Source organism: Podarcis raffonei, chromosome Z (genome assembly GCF_027172205.1).
Source record: "Podarcis raffonei isolate rPodRaf1 chromosome Z, rPodRaf1.pri, whole genome shotgun sequence".
Lineage (NCBI taxonomy): Eukaryota > Metazoa > Chordata > Lepidosauria > Squamata > Lacertidae > Podarcis > Podarcis raffonei.
In genome coordinates, this window is record NC_070621.1 from 17,974,522 (window position 1) to 17,990,749 (window position 16,228).

At 44.0% G+C, this 16,228-nt stretch overlaps 1 protein-coding gene across 6 annotated transcripts in view; it reads right to left on the minus strand.

Annotated features, from left to right (window-relative positions):
- BRD3 (bromodomain containing 3) overlaps window positions 1-16,228 on the minus strand; it is a 36,164-nt gene that overhangs the window by 17,599 nt on the left and 2,337 nt on the right. For all 6 annotated transcript variants that reach the window (XM_053374221.1, XM_053374220.1, XM_053374215.1 and 3 more), the window contains exons 2-6: window positions 10,392-10,722; window positions 8,339-8,476; window positions 6,736-6,883; window positions 2,157-2,383; window positions 732-1,103 (exon numbers count right to left, since the gene is read on the minus strand). In XM_053374221.1, the coding sequence (XP_053230196.1) occupies window positions 732-1,103; window positions 2,157-2,383; window positions 6,736-6,883; window positions 8,339-8,476; window positions 10,392-10,592 (1,086 nt within the window). In that variant the 5' untranslated portion in view covers window positions 10,593-10,722. The remainder of the gene's footprint in view (window positions 1-731; window positions 1,104-2,156; window positions 2,384-6,735; window positions 6,884-8,338; window positions 8,477-10,391; window positions 10,723-16,228) is intronic.

Genomic DNA, 16,228 nt, shown 5'->3' on the forward strand with positions numbered 1-16,228 from the left:
TCCTGGCAACCCCAAAATCACTGGATTTAAAACATTTTAAATTGTAACCGTTTTTAATTATAATGGTTTTTAAACGCTCCAGCGTTGTTTTTTCTTTTAAACTGTATACCTGTTTGCTGCCCAGAGCTCCTTGGGGAGGGAGGGCTGGGCATGAATTAAATAATAAATATAATCAGTAGGATTTGCAACTGGGACAAGTTCAAGAAGTTATGGTTAGTGTATTAAGCCCTTAACAACTTGGGACCAGTTTACCAGTGAGATTGCCTTGGTCATATATAAGCACTTGACTGCTTCAGTCCATAGAATTGGCACTGTCCAATGTGCCACATAATGCCCACTCTGTGCTTTTAAGAACTCAAACTTGCACTGTAGAACGCCCTGCCTATTGACAGCAGGGAGGTGCCTTCACTACCTGGTGCTTGCTTAAAACCTTTTTGTTTGGACAACCCTATCCAGGCATGCAAACAATTCCTACTCTCCTTTTAACTTACCCTTATATTTCACTATGAAAAGGTTAACAGGCCTTTTTTAAAAAGTGATCTAGCGGTTAGAGTGTTGGCCTAGGAACTTCAAATCCTCCCACTTGGCCATGAAGCTCACTGGGTGTGACCTTGGCTCACAGCCACTGCCTCTCTCAGCCTGACCTAACCTACCTTACAGGGTTGCTGTGAAAAGGGAGGAGGAAAAGGTGGGCTATCAACACAATGAATCAAGATTAACAGGGGACATACTTTCACAGTACTGAGATCCATCGGGTGCTTGATGATGTCATGGTAGTCGTGCAGCTCAAGAGCCTCAGCATCCACTGGCTTGTAGAAGGGCCAAGCATATGCTGCGTGCTTCTTGGAGAGCATCTCCTTGAGGATGCTGTCACAGTACTTGAGGTGTTCGGAGAGCTTCCCCTTCTTCCCCGCGTGCTGGGGCACCTCCCCATCCTCCAGGTCTTTCTTGGGCGGCTTGATGGGCCGGCCCCCGCTCTCCCGACGGGCCACCACCTTTGCCTGCTTGGAGTCCAACAGCGGGGTGGGTGACTCACTCCGACTGGCTGTGATGGCTGATGTGGTCGGGGTGGTTGTGTCTGCTTTCCGCTTCACTCCCTTTTTCTGAAATTCAAAGGAAAACACACATACACAATTTTTAAAAAATTAATTTTCTTCTAAAAGGAGAGGCTACAAATAATAAATGATGAATGCATGGGCCCTTTATTCAGAACTATGAGGACAAGAATCTTGCTTTGGATGGGGCATAGATCACTGGTAGTGTATGTAGGAGGGTCTCAGGTTCAATCCCCACTTGCAACTCTTTTTTTCTTTTTAAATTTATCATTTTCAATTTTACATAGTTTGCACAATGACATTTAACCAAAATACAAACCATACATTTATCATTGATTTTCCTTTCCACCACCTTCCATGCTTCGTTTTATTAACCCATTGCCGCTCCAAATTCTAATTATTCCGTATTCTCTTTTTTTGAAAATAAAAAAAATATATATAAAAAATTGTCCAGTAGAACCAACTAAGTTTGTTCTGGGTATAAGCTTTTGTGTGCATGCACACTTCTTCAGCTTATACCCAGAGCAAACTTACGTTGGTCTCTAAGGTGCTACTGGACAATTTTTTAATTTATTTATTTCGACTGCGTCACACCAACCCGGCTACCTACCTGAATCTCTCTTTTTCAGTTTTATTTCAATATACTTCATACTGCTGAATTTATTCTAACACTGCTAACATTTTAGTTTACAGTAATTTTTCAAGTATGTTGCAAATCTTTTCCAGTCTTTCTTAAAAATTCTTTCATCCTGGTCTCTTAGTCTGCTAGTCAAATTAGCCATTTCTATATATTCTATCAATATAATCTGCCATTCCTTTGTTGGTATTGTGCCCTCCTTCCATTTCTAAGCATATACCACTCAGGCTGCTGTAGTTGCATATGAGATTTTCCTGATCTCTAGGTATATCTGCCTCAATTATTCCTAAAAGAAAACTTCCGGTCTTTTTACAAATTTCCTTTTAAACATTTTTATTTTCAATTCATTATGTATCATCTCCCAGAAGCTCTTAGCCATTTTACACGTCCACCACATACTGTATGATAAAAGGTACTTCCTACTCTATGATTCCTGTGGGTTGGATTTATTTTCTTTTGCTTACCTTGACAATAGGTGACATAGCAGTTACCACAGGCATGATGGGAGTGGCAGCAGGAGGGGGAGGCAGTGGGGGCACAGCAGCAGGGGCCGCAGCAATGGGGGAGATGTTCGCGGTGATGGTTGGCACGGGCGTGGCAGCGATGACTGGCGTCTGCGACACGGAGGGAGGGACATTCTGGAAGGGGGCTGATGGAGACACGGAAGATAAGGCTGCTGGGTGCTGAGCTCCTAGTTGTTGTTTTTTAAAAAAAAGAAAAACAAGAGAGAAAAGGGTCAAAGTAGCAAACCCCTCCCTGGTTCTTTTGGGGATGAAGGCCAGCTCAATCAGAAACATTCTACCCCAGCTGGTCATGATGATAATTACTGTTTAAGAAACGGTGCCCGAGTTTGCTGCTTTTTTCTTCTTTCCCCTCTCCCCTCCCTCTCCCTTCTTCCTTTCTTTCATGACTGCAAGGTCTTCTGCAACGTCTTGTTCCATTAGCTTTTGCCAAAAAGCAAGCTCCAACAGGCATTTCCTACCCCTGAATAGGGCCAGGCGATATATCAATATATTGTCTTATACAGTGGTGCCTCGCAAGACGAAAAGAATCCGTTCTGCGAGTCTCTTCGTCTAGCGGTTTTTTCGTCTTGCGAAGCAAGCCCATTGACGGATTAGCGGATTAGCGCTATTAGCGGCTTTTAGCGGCTTATCGGATAAGCGGCTTAGAAAAGGGGGGGGAGGGAAAAAAACCCACAGGAACTCGCAAGACATTTTCGTCTTGCGAAGCAAGCCCATAGGAAATTCGTTTTGCGAAGCACCTCCAAAACGGAAAACTCTTTCGTCTAGCGAGTTTTCCGTCTTGTGAGGCATTCGTCTTGCAGGGCACCACTATAATCAATATTAAGAGCAAATTGTGATACCCATTTTTAAAAAATTACCTGGCAATATATTGTGAGTTGTGTGTGTGCTTGTGTGCAATAGTCAAAAAGCATGATATTGCAAAAATCGGGAAGCCAACGCTGCTTCCTGTCCTGTTGCAGCCATTGTTATTGCTAACTCTGCCTCAGCTGCTTCTCTGTGCTTCCTGTCGCAGCAGCAGCAGCAGGCTGACGCAAAAATCGCTCACTTAGAAACTTTGTGTGCACTGCAGGGTAAACTCTCTGCCTTAGCTCTCCGTCTCCCCTGCCTGCCTCCTCAGTGGCAGGCAAAAACTCTAACTCTGCCTGAGTGCTCTGTCTCCTGAGCAGGTGGAGCTCAACAACCTGCGAGCAGGAACTTCCCTCCCTCAGAGACGCCAGGCTCTTGCTGAATCTGGAGCCCCCTTTCTCCTCCTGTTCTCACGTAATAATATAAACTGGGGGAGTAGTAAAGAGAAAAACACACTGCTCTAGCGTAAGAGCCGCTTCCCTCTTTCCCTTCTTGTGCTTGTTGTGGGTGTGCGATTGTCTGTGTGTATGTCTCTCTCCCTCCCCACTCCCATGTTTGTGTTTTGTTTCTGAGAAGCAGCAGAACACCTTGTGTTGTTGTTGTAATTAACCCAGCCTCTCTCCACTGGCAGGCGGCAGGTCGTCTTAACTTTACTCTAAAGTAGCTCTTCCCCTCTCTCCCACCCCCGCTTCCCCTATCCCAAGCAAGCTGCAGAGAAGCACACTACGTAGTTGCTTCAGATTAAAAGAAAGAAAAACACGCTGCTGTGGCATTAGAGCCGTTTCCTTCTTCCCCCTGCTGTGCTTCTTGGTTGTGGGTGTGTGATTGCCTGTGTCGTGTGTGTGTGTGTGTGTGTGTGTGTGTGTGTGTCCCTCCCTCTCCATCTCCTGTGTTTGTGCGCGTTTTGTTTTTATGAATACGCAGAGCAGTTTTTTATACAGTGGTACCTCAGGTTAAGAACTTAATTTGTTCTGGAGGTCCATTCTTAACCTGAAACTGTTCTTAACCTGAGGTACCACTTTAGCTAATGGGGCCTCCTGCTGCCGCCGACGTGTGATTTCTGTTCTCATCCTGAAGCAAAGTTCTTAACCTGAGGTACTATTTCTGGGTTAGCAGTCTGTAACCTGAAGCGTCTGTAACTTGAAGAGTCTGTAACCTGAGGTACCACTGTATATATAAAAATTAACTTAGCCTCTTTCTGCTAGCAGGCAGCAGCTCCTCTTCTTAACTTTAAAGTAGCTCTCCCGCCCCCCTCCACCACCTCCCCTGTCCCAAAGAAACTGCTGAAGAACATGTTCCGTAGTTGCTTCAGATTAAAAGAAAGAAAAACATGCTGCTCTGGCCACTTCCCTCTTTTCCCCATCTGCATGTATTCTCTCTCTCTCTCTCTCTCTCTCTCTCTCTCTCTCTCTCTGTGTGTGTGTGTACACGCACGCACGCAATATTGTCACTGTCTCCCTCATTATGCTCCTCATTTTCTCCTCCAGACCCTCCTCCCTACCCTGGAACTCTTCTCGATTCTCCTCTTACCCCTTTGCTTTCTCACACATTTATTATTAAGTTATTAACATTAATATATTCTCCAGAAATCTGTAACGTTACTGTTGAAGCACACTATCAATGAGTAAATTTTCATATAATTAAATGCATCAAATTTTCCTTGCATATATATATAGAGAGAGAGAGAGAGAGAGAGTGTGTTTAATCTTTTTTTATTCTGTAAAATTCTATCCATTCTTTCTGGTTCGGCCTGGATTATAAAAGAAATGCAGATTCCCCTGGCACTAAAAATATAAAATTTGTTTATCAATTTTTTTATTCTGTTAAAATTTATCCATTTCATTCGCTCTATTTTGGCCTGGTTTAGAAAATAAAATTAACAAACAATCTAATAACTGGTGTTGTGGGATGCACACATTCAACGAAGACTCAATAGTGAAATATATTTGAATATCTAAAAGTGTGACAGTGATTGTGAATTGGCTTTTTTTCTTGTTTCGTAATGTAATTTATTTTTTAGGAAACATTCTCTCACCTTACCTTTGATATCTATGCTATTGAATTACTTCTACAGCTTTAATTTTAGAGAAAATGTGCTAATTTAAACATTATCAGTACAGTAGTATTATAATATAACAGTTTTAACAATATGTTAAAGGTAAATAAAAATCTATCAATTTTAGAGTTAGACCTGTAGGTAGGAGCAGTTGCCAGGGCATTACCACATTCACCTCTACATAGTTCCAGCCCTATTTCAAGCATCGTGATATACTGAAATATCATAATGTTTAGCTGGTGATATATTGTCATATTGAAAACCAGATATCACACAGCCCTACCCCTGAACTATTTCTGAATCATGAAAACAGATATTATTTAAGAATATTATTATTTAAGTTTACTGTTCCTCTTCCAATCCATCTCCATTTTCCCTCATGGGTTGTTTTTATGGTGTTTTTGTTTTGTTTTAAAAAAGCTGTAAGCCTATGAGGAGGGACTTGTCTTGTTTTAAGCCACTCCTGTGAGCCTTTTTGAGTGAAGAGAGCCATAGAAAAGCTCTAAATAATTAAAATCCTCTACCTGAACCTTACCTCCTTCTTTGTAACTAGGAAAGTGTTGCAGGGAAAAAATTGCTAGCCTTTAATGTTTCTGAGAACAAGATTCAAGTCCTCACAGTTCTGAATGCAGGGCTTCATTAGATAGGAACATAGGAAGCCTTCCGCTGAGTCAGACCACTGGTCCATCTAACACAGCACTGTCTACACTGACAGGCAGCAGCTCTTTAGCCAAAGCTCTCCTCAAGCCCTACCTGGAGATGCCACTGGCAGCTTATCCTGGGACTTCCTGCATGCCAAGCAAACACTCCATCCCTAAGCTATGGCCCTTCCCCTAAAGATTAAGATTCTAGTCCTCATGGTTCTGAATAAAGAGCTGTGTTCAATAGGAGCACAGGAAGATGCCTTATAAGAGTCTGACATTTGGTCCATCCAACTCAATAGTGTCTACACTGACTGGCAGCCGCTCTCCAGGGTTTCAAAGAGGGACACTTCTGCAGTCCTACAAGCTGCTGTTAGAGATTGAACTTGGGACCTTCTGGATGCTACACCTCTTTCCCTATTTGCTTCATCCATAAATAATCCACTTGCCTTTCAAGGGATTGGACTAGATGACCATCTGGGTTACTTCTAACTCTACAGTCCACCTGCCAGGGATTCTTAAGCTGTGATTCCTGCATTGCAAGGGATTGGACTAGATGACTCTAGAGCACGGGTGTCAAACACAAGGCCCGCGGGCCGAATCCGGCCCGCCAGACCTCGTCATGTGGCCCGTGTAGCCGCCGCCGGCCGCCAGCCTTCACCTCTTATTATCGCTTTTTTTTTTGACACAAGAAAGCCGCCTCTTCAGTGCATGCACGGCAGCCTACAAGCCAGAGAACGTCTGCCCTCTAGCGGCGCCGGCCGTTCTACACAGGAAAACTTCACTTTACATGCATTCAGGAAACCTCCACTTGTTTTTATATTGAGTGGACACATAGTCCTACAGATACAACCGGCCCTTTGAGGGTGACCAAACTGCTGATGCGCCCCCCGATGAATTTGAGTTTGACACCCCTGCTCTAGAGGATGCATCCAACTCTACAATTCTATGGTTCTATGACAGATGCCATCCCAACCTGTGCTGTGCCCGCTGCCAGCCATCTTCCGCGCTTTGCCTTTCGGAACCGGAGGCAAGAGCTCAACCTCTTCCTGTGGCATCTGAGCGACTTTTTGAAGGAAAATCTTCTCCAAGGCTTGGGCCATGAGAACGATGTCATCGGTGGGCTGGAGACAGGGTGGGAGAAAGCAGGAAGTCATGGGGAGGACACACAGGAAGGCTTGACACCTCACATCTATTTATTTGCTTGCTTCATAACATTCATACACCACTTGAGTGTGGTGGGGAAAGACCTCAAAGTGGTTTACAAAGAAAGAAAAAGACAATTAAGATCATCACTTAGAAAAATTAACAGCAAGGATTTAAAACTTTCAAAAAAATTTAAAAAACAGATCAAAATTTGCACCAATATTCTAAAACATCTGGGTAAACTTATCTAAACAATATAGCTCTTAGCAGGTGCTGAAACAAGTATAGCGAAGGTATCCCTCCGATATCAATAGGCAAGAAGTTCCAAAGTATAGGTGCTGCCACACTAAAATATTGAGTTCTTACAAACATGGAACAAGTATTATGTAGCACCTGTAACAGCGCTAAGGCTGCTGATCAAAGGTGCCTGTCTGATGTCAGTAGGAACCCACTCATGCAGCAAAGCATTAATCACACTCTGGACCCAACCAGTCAGTCCCACTATGCTAGATCTAACAAGCCAGGAGGAACAGGGGTCAAGGTTGCATGTGGTCAGACGCATTGACAGCAGCATCTCGTCCACATCAGCTGATTGCATGAGGAGAAACTGATCCCACAACACATCCTTCATGGCAGCAATGGGTACTTCAACCAGAGCTGCAACAAGCACAGAGTCATGATCCCTCCAAAGCTGAGTGATTTTATCCTCAAAAGTGTGTAGCCAGTTGATCACAGCAGATCTTCAAGGGCTCGAGGTCCCTCCTCTACAGTGGGAGTCAGTAACCCTCAGACCCTCCAAAATATCTCCACCAGCTGGTTACTAGAGGACACAATGTGAGCTGCAAAATGAGCCATTTTTGCAGGCCCACCCTGCCACATTGTAGGCACGGTTAAGTGTTTTTAATAGTGTTTGGTCATCTTCAGAGTAATAATAATAATAATAATAATAATTTATTATTTATACCCCGCCCATCTGGCTGAGTTTCCCTAGCCACTCTGGGCGGCTCCCAATCAGTGTTAAAAACAGTACAGCGTTACATATTAAAAACTTCCCTGAACAGGGCTGCCTTAAGATGTCTTCTGAATGTCAGATAATTATTTATCTCTTTGACATCTGATGGGAGGGCGTTCCACAGGGCGGGCGCCACTACCGAGAAGGCCCTCTGTCTGGTTCCCTGTAGCCTCACTTCTCGCAATGAGGGAACCGCCAGAAGGCCCTCGGTGCTGGATCTCAGTGTCCGGGCTGAACGATGGGGGTGGAGACGCTCCTTCAGGTATACAGGACCGAGGCCGTTTAGGGCTTTAAAGGTCTTAAAGGACTTACACCACTTGCACTAAAGTTCTCATCCGGCTTGTTTCATAGTCTGGACCTCCTCAGAATACTAAAAGGACACAACACCCGACAACATAATCTCAGCCCCCAGATCCTTTACCTTATTGTAGATGTAGCAATTTGTAAACATGGTGTTGAAATCTTGCATACATTCGCTGGCACTCCAGTAATAGTTGTGTTCCAGCCGTTTCTTGATAGTCCCCATATCCATCGGGTTTTTAATTATTCTGTGGTAATCCTGTTGGGAGGAGGGAAATCTCGTTTATTAATTATTTGGGGAGGGGGCGGGACCATTTCAGCTAGAGGGACCTATAGGGAACCTTTCAAGAAGTCACACACCAGTGGCAGAAAGCCAGCCAGGGTGAAGGCTTGTGGCCTCCGAAAGGCAGATCACACAGGAATGCAGCCCACATGCTGAAGGAAGTTTCCCACCGCTGGTTTAGATAATCATATGCAGCATTTGGCGATAGTTACAAGAAACAAACCATGGTTAAGTGTAATGTGGGGGATGAAAAACCCATGGCTCTCCAGATGTTGTTCATTACAGAATTATTATTTTTAATACTCTTTGTAAACTGTTTTGAGGCGTTTTTTCTCTTTTTTTACAATCCAGTAGAGTATAAATTTTATGAAACAAAATTACATTACATTATGAAATTACAGGTATTGGAGGTGTATTAATTTTTATTTAAGTAAATACATCTCCATCTCCTGTAATCCACAGCAAGCGTGGCCAATGACCAGGGATGATGGCATATTTTATTTATAAGCATATTTATATATCCCAATTTTATAACAACAACAAAAATCAGAGCAGTTTACAACCATTATACATAAATCCATATAAAAAGTTAAGATTTTAAAAAACCAGCTAACTATTGTGGAAAAGATGTATTGATTTCCTGTGTAAGTCTGAGGGAACTGAAAAAGTTTTCAGGAGGCATTTAAAGGTTGAGATGGAAGTGGCAGGCAGTTCCACAGCACTGGTCAATGACCCTAAAGATTTAGTTTCTTCTTGCTACCAAATAAGTCTCACCAACTCAGGAAATGATGCTCCTGCAGAGAATCTCAGCGATGGACTTGGGATACAAGGGTTCTGGCACTCCCTGAGGTACCCTGGACCTCAGTTGCTCAGGGCTTTGTAAGTTAATACAAGGACCTTAAACCAGGCTTGGTAGTAGATGGGGAACCAGAGCAGGGTGTCCCATGTTCTCAACCAGACTCTCTCCTTAGTAATCTGGATGCTGCATTCTTCACCAGGTGGAGCTTCCAAACCAGGCCCAAGGCCGCTCCACACAGAGCACAATACAGCGATCCAGGCTCAAGATTATGCATGGACTACAAGGGTATCCCTGTCCAAGTGTCCAGGAATGGCTGTGATTAGCAAACCAGATGAAGCTGGTAGAAGGCACTCCTAGCCACAGAGGACACCTGGGCCTCTAGTGAAAATGATGTACCCAGGAGTACCCCCAAACTACGCACTTGCTCCTTCAGAGATAGGTAAGTTACCTGTTCTCGGTGGGGTTGCCCTATCTCCAGACATGGGACCCACCCACCTTAAGAGCCTCTGTCTTCTCAGGAATCTAACACAGTTTACTGGCTCTCATCCAGTCCACCACTGCATCCAGACACAGGTCCAAAGCTTTCACATTCTCTCCTGATTCAGATGTCAGGGAGAAGTAGAGTTGCATGTGTCATCAGCGTACTGGTGACACCTTGCTCCGAAACTCCAGGAGCTGTCCCATGAAACACGGAGCAAGCTTCTTTTCTGCTGCTCTGGGAGGGGAGGACCTGAACCAAAGGATTCAAATGACAAGAAAGGAGATTCTGACTAAACAGTATGAAGAACTTTCTGGCGGTAACTGCTTGGCAATGGAACTTGGAAGACGGTGGACTCTTGCTTCTTGGAGGTTTTTAAACAGAGGTTGGAAGGCCATCTTTTGGGAATTCTATAGCTGTGATTTCTGCATTGCAGTGGGTTCTATGGTTCCTCATGACAACAGATGATGTCTTGTCGGAGCCTTTGAATAAGTGGGGAAACACCTCAGAAATAAGAAACATTACTCACTAGTAAATTCAATTTAATTGCATCAACAGGCTGGTAGCCTTTAAATAAGTGGGGGAACACCTCAGAAATAAGAAACATTACTCACTGGTAAATTCAATTTAATTGCATCAACAGGTTGGTAGAAAGGCCAGGCGAACTGGTGTTTCCACAGAGTCTTCACCACCACATTCTGCATGTACTGAAGTTGGTTGGTCTTCCGCCCAGGCTTGGCTGAGTTGGTGACCTCTGGGGGAGGTGGGTTCGCAGGGCCTTGGGGAGCCTGGATGGCTGAGGTGGCAGCAGACATCTTTCTCCTGCCTCCTCCTCGACTTGCTGGCGTTCAAGGCAGCAGCAGCAGGTCCTCGGGAAGGAATCGTTGTCTTTCTACGATCCCTGGATGGGATGGGCATCCCATTCCCAGGGACCAGCCATGCAGCCTGGAGAGCAGGGAGAGGACAGCAAAACATCAGTCGATGATTTCTAGAAAAGGGCGGAGGGAAGACACATCGTGGAGGGCTCGATCTTTTGATCACAAGGAGCCAAATCTCATTAGGCCCTCCAGTTCTATGACATGGAAGGAGAAGGAGGAGGAGGAGAAGGAGGATGGTTCCCCACCACGAGTCCTTTCTTGCATACAAGGGAGAAGCTTGCGGGGCAATCACAAATAGCAGCTGTCTACTAAGCCTGCAAAGCCAGGGCCAGCCCAAGGCTGCACCCTAAGCCACACCACCCCAGGTCCTTTGTACATACAAGAGCACAACTGGCAGGGCAATCACATTTATGGGGCAATCCTTAGAACTGGCCTTGTTCATAGCAACTGATGGCACAAGAGCCTATTTCTGGAGAAGGACTAGGAGGAAATTTGCTCAGAGACTGGAATTACATCTTGACTCCTTACAATGATGATGCAGTGGCAGGAAAAAGAGTGGGGAATAAGCTCCTCTGTGACTTCTGTAAAATCAGACATAAACCCAGCATTCAAAAGTTGCCAGGAGCATTTTGCACCTTGCTTTCGGCCACTTGTGACCAAGTGAAGATGCCTGAGTGCCAGGATGACACCTGGTGCATCTACCATCTGGAGGTGCATGCCTGGGGATTATTGGATCTTGACTGTTTTCACACACTAGCAACACATCCTGTAAAATTCTATCCATATTTTATCTGCACAACTAGAATGAATTTCAGGAGCTAAAATGTTCTATTGAAGAATAGGATTTTCGATCCGTCTGGTCCAAAAATCACAACTAGGCATTCCGTTTTGGTGACTATTACATTGGTTTAAGGAGCTATATTGGTGCCTAGCTTATATATCTGAGCTTCTAACACTGCATCAACCTTCTGTATTTACTACACTACAAAGAGGTTTTAAAAAATGTGTTCTAACCACCCAAGTCTAGAGAAAGAATCCAATCTACTACGTTTTTCTTACCATCCTGAAACACATACTGAGCACAGCCAGCACAAATTCACAACATTGAAAGAAAGCTAGGTGGATATATATATTGGGCAAGACATTAACATGGCTCAGACTCAGAACACGCCAATATAACTCCTAGACTACTAACAGCTAAAAGTAAGAACATGCCAACAATGTTTTATTATTTCATACAATTTTATATACTGTACTGCTTACTTGTTTAAAAAACCTCAAAGCAGTTTGCAAAAATACTAAAAAATTAAAGCATGCAATAACAATAATAATAAAACCAGCAACATCCTAAAAATTCACTAGCCTTCTAGATACCTGTGTAGGCTTATCTATACAAAACTGTTTTGAGCAGGCACCAAAAAGTGTAGTGAGGGCACCTGTCATTAGGCAGGGAGTTCCAAAGTGTAGGTGCCATCACACTAGAAGATGAATTTCTTAATGACATGGAATGGGTATTACATGGCATCTTTAACAGTGCCAGTTCCAGAAATCAAAGCAATTGAGAGAGCTTATGTCAAATAAGGCAATGGGGAGAGAGAGATGTGCTCAATCATATCAACCAATTACTTATTTGAAAACCAACTATAAAATGTTGAATCTGTAATGGTGAGCAGCCCAAATAAGATCACATCTAAATAATAAGTGTAGATCAAATTGGATTTATTTTGGCGGTGCCCAAGTAAATTCTACTCAGAGTAGAGCCCACTGAAGTTAATGGAAACAAGTTACTCGTGGCCATCAATTTTTGTGTGTCTACTCCAAGTATGACTAACATTATGTTGTAATTAAAAGTATTTATCATAAGCTACCCTTCACCCAAAGCATCTCACATAAACAAAGTACCAGCGAATGCCAGCAGCAGGGTTCAAATCCCCACTTGGCCAAGAAACTCTTGAGCTCACATCCCCCAGAACCATCTGGTTGGTCTTGTGCTCTTGCATGTACTAAGGACTTGGGAAGACTGGCCCTGGCTTTGCAACCTTGGCAGCTGCTATTTGTGATTGCTCCCCCAACATCTTTAGTTGGGTTTTCTTTAGTGCCGTTTTTAAAACTAGCTCTTTATGGTTTTTATGGTGTGTTTGCAAATTGCCTTGATATGCATGTAAAAGGGATTCATAAATTATTATTATTATTATTATTATTATTATTATTATTATTAAGACTCTTATTACGTTCTAAGAACCTAAGCAGAGTTTGCTAGATCTAGCCAAAAGTTACCCATCTCCTCCAGCATCCTGTCCTCACAGTGGCCAACCAGATGCCCTAAACCCTCAATCAGGACCAGAGTACAATAGCACTCTCCCATTCTGCAGTTTCCATAAACAAGTATTCAGAAGCATTACTGCCTCTAATCATGGAGTCAGAGCCTGGCCATCATGGCTAGCAATGGTACCCCTTGATATCCTCTGTGAATTTGTTCTCTTTGAAAGGAGGAAGGCAGGGGGTTGGCAGGGGGTTGGACTCGATGGTCCTTGTGGTCTCTTCCAATTCTATGATTCTATGATTCTAGGAAGGTGTCAGGGGAAGCTGAGGCCACTTGTCCACCAAGAGCCTGGCACAGTGCATATTTACTTGCAAGTACATCCCTCTAAGTTAAATGGAACTTAATTCTATGTGAGCATAGAACTGTAGCCTTATTTGGGTGCAAGTCTTGGGGAACCATCAATCAGTGAAATAAGCTTCCCAGTAAACACCAAGAACCTATACTAGCAGAGTCCATAACTGTATTTCAATGAACACAACACCCTTGGAAGTGCACAATGTCTTGGATTCAGACTAAGTGAGTAGAACTCAGATCCCACTGAAATAGATAAGGCTGAAGTGGTCAAAAGCAAGCTAGCAGTGACTTAATTTAAACCCTTGATGGCAGCTTAAACTCAGCTAACTTAGCCCAGGAATTGTGAGCAATTCTGGTCACCTTACTGCAAAAAGCATATTAGACTAGATGGCGATTCAATAAGGCTCTTTTTTTATGTTCAATCAGTGCCCTCCCTGACAATCTCCATCAGTCCTCAGTTGGAACAGCCATGCTTCCATCAGCCCCAGCATTAAAGAGCTGTACAGGCTGGGGCTGATGGCAATTGTGGTCCCAAACATCTGGAAGGTGACAGCTTGGGAAAGGCTGATTTAGACCCAACACAAAGTTTCAACCTGCTTAAGAGCATAAGAGCCTGCTGGATCAAAACAATGGTCCATCTTAGTCCAGCATCCTGTCCTCACAGTAGCCAACCAGATGCTCATTATGGGAAACCCACAAATGGGATTTGAGCACAAGAGTACTCTCCCCTCCTGCGATACCCAGGAACTGGCACTGTACTTCTTTTAGGAATGACTCCTTCTGGCAGTTTGTTTCCCAGTGCCTGGTTGCAGTGTTAGAAACTCAGATGTATAAGGTAGCGGCCAAATGTCTCCTTAAACCAAAGCTTCAGTCGCCAAGACAGAATGTCTAGTTGTCATTTTTGGGCAAGATGACTCTAAAGTCTTACTTTTCAAATGATGCACTAACATATTTGATTATCAGTTAAACATCTGGCTAGTTCAGATGACAACCCTGAGCTAGGTTAAGAACTTTGAGAACTTAAAGAAAAGTCACATTATCCAGGGACACTTCACATATATACTGGCCCATTCCTAGCTCTTTTTCTTAATGATGACACAGTCCATTCGTAACATATGAATATTTTTCACAACTGTGAGCAGGGCAGTGGAATGGGGTAAGTGAAGACAAGCTTCAACAATTAGCTATAATTGTTCACTGCTCCTGCTTAGGATGCACAGAAAAAGCATTTTGGTTCCTGAAATTTATTCTGATTGTGCAGATAAAATGTAACTGACAGAATTCCACAGGATGTAGTATTAATGTGTGAAAACAGTCAAGATCCAATGATCCTCAGAAATGCACCTCCAGATGGTGGAGATATCAAGCACCTTCCTGGCATCCAGGCAACCTCACTCGGTCACAAGTGGGAAATAGTTAGGTGCAAAATGTGCCTGGTGCCTGGCTGATTTTGAACACTGGTTGGGATATGCAAAAGAGGTCCCCCACTGACATATATACGGATACCACCCTGAACACACCCAATCTCATCTGATCTCCGAAGCTAAGCAGGGTCAGGACTGGTTGTTCTTGGATGGAATACCAGGAATACTAGGTGCTATAAGCTTGGCTTGGAAGGGATAGCTCAGTAAGTAGAGCATGAGATTATTAATCTCAAGGTTCTGGTTTCAAGCCCCACACTGCAGGTGGTTGGACTAGATGGCCCTTCCAACTCTACAATTCTATGATTTTAAGGATAATGAACTGTTCCTAGTATTACTGACCACTGTCTCCATACCCCCTCATCATGACCACCATCTCCCCCTCTCACAAACCCCAAATTCTGACACACAGTTGTTGAATTTGTCATTAATGGATTTCTGCAGGGGATTCTCACCCCCAATAAGCCTGCAATCCTAAACACACTTGCTTAGATGCAAAGGTGAACATAAGAACTTAAGAGCCTACTGGATCAGGCTGAAGGGGCTAATCTCGTTAAGCACCCTGTTTCCACTGTGGCCAACCAGATTCCCAAAATGGGATGCTCATGAGCAGGACACAAATACAATGGCACTTTCCAGCCGCTGTTCCCCATCACCTTGCATACAGAGACAACAGAACCTGCATGCCCAAGACAGTCTATCACACAAGCCTCCAGGCCAAAGGGGGAACATCAAAGTCCAGCATCCTCTTCTCAGAGTGGCCAACCAGATCTGGAGGCACATAAGCAGGACCCTAGCGCAAGAGCAACTCTCCTCACTTGTGACTCCCAGCAAGTAACAACCAGAGACATCCTGCCTCCAGGAATAAGGAAGAAGATAAGAACTTGCTGGATCATGCCAAAGGGGGCCCACCTAGTCCAGCATTTTGTTCTCACAGAGGGCAACCAGATGCCCCAATGCAAAGCCTGCAAGCAGGACCCAAGCACAAGAGCACTTTCCCCTCCTATGGTTTCCAGCAATGGGTCACACAATTAATAAGCACAACCATTCAGTTTAAGGCAACAGAGACTCTGGGCAGAGATGACACCCCAATGAGATCAATGTAACCGGCAACACAATCTTATTGGCCTTGAACGGGAACTAGATATCACAACCAGGCTTCCACAAGAATGCTACAAGTGCGTCAGGCGGGCTCTCCTTATCCAAGGAAGAGGACTCTGGAACAATATGTGTTCAAAACAAAACAACACTGCTCTAGGGCATCAGGCTTCAACTGGCAGGTCATGGGCAACTTCCACCCTGTAACTTGATCAATGGTGGCTTGCAACAGCAGCACTACCACCACAATGATATATGGGAAATAAACTAAGAAATGGGTCCCCCAGTGCAGAATTGTGTTCATAGTGGGTTGTGGGTCTGAAAAAGTTGAATGCAGCTGGAGTGAGCAGAGGGAGGGAAATATGAAAGCTGCTTTATACACAGAGTCAGGTCATTGGTCCATCTAGCTCAATAATGCCCAGTGACTGGCAGCAGTT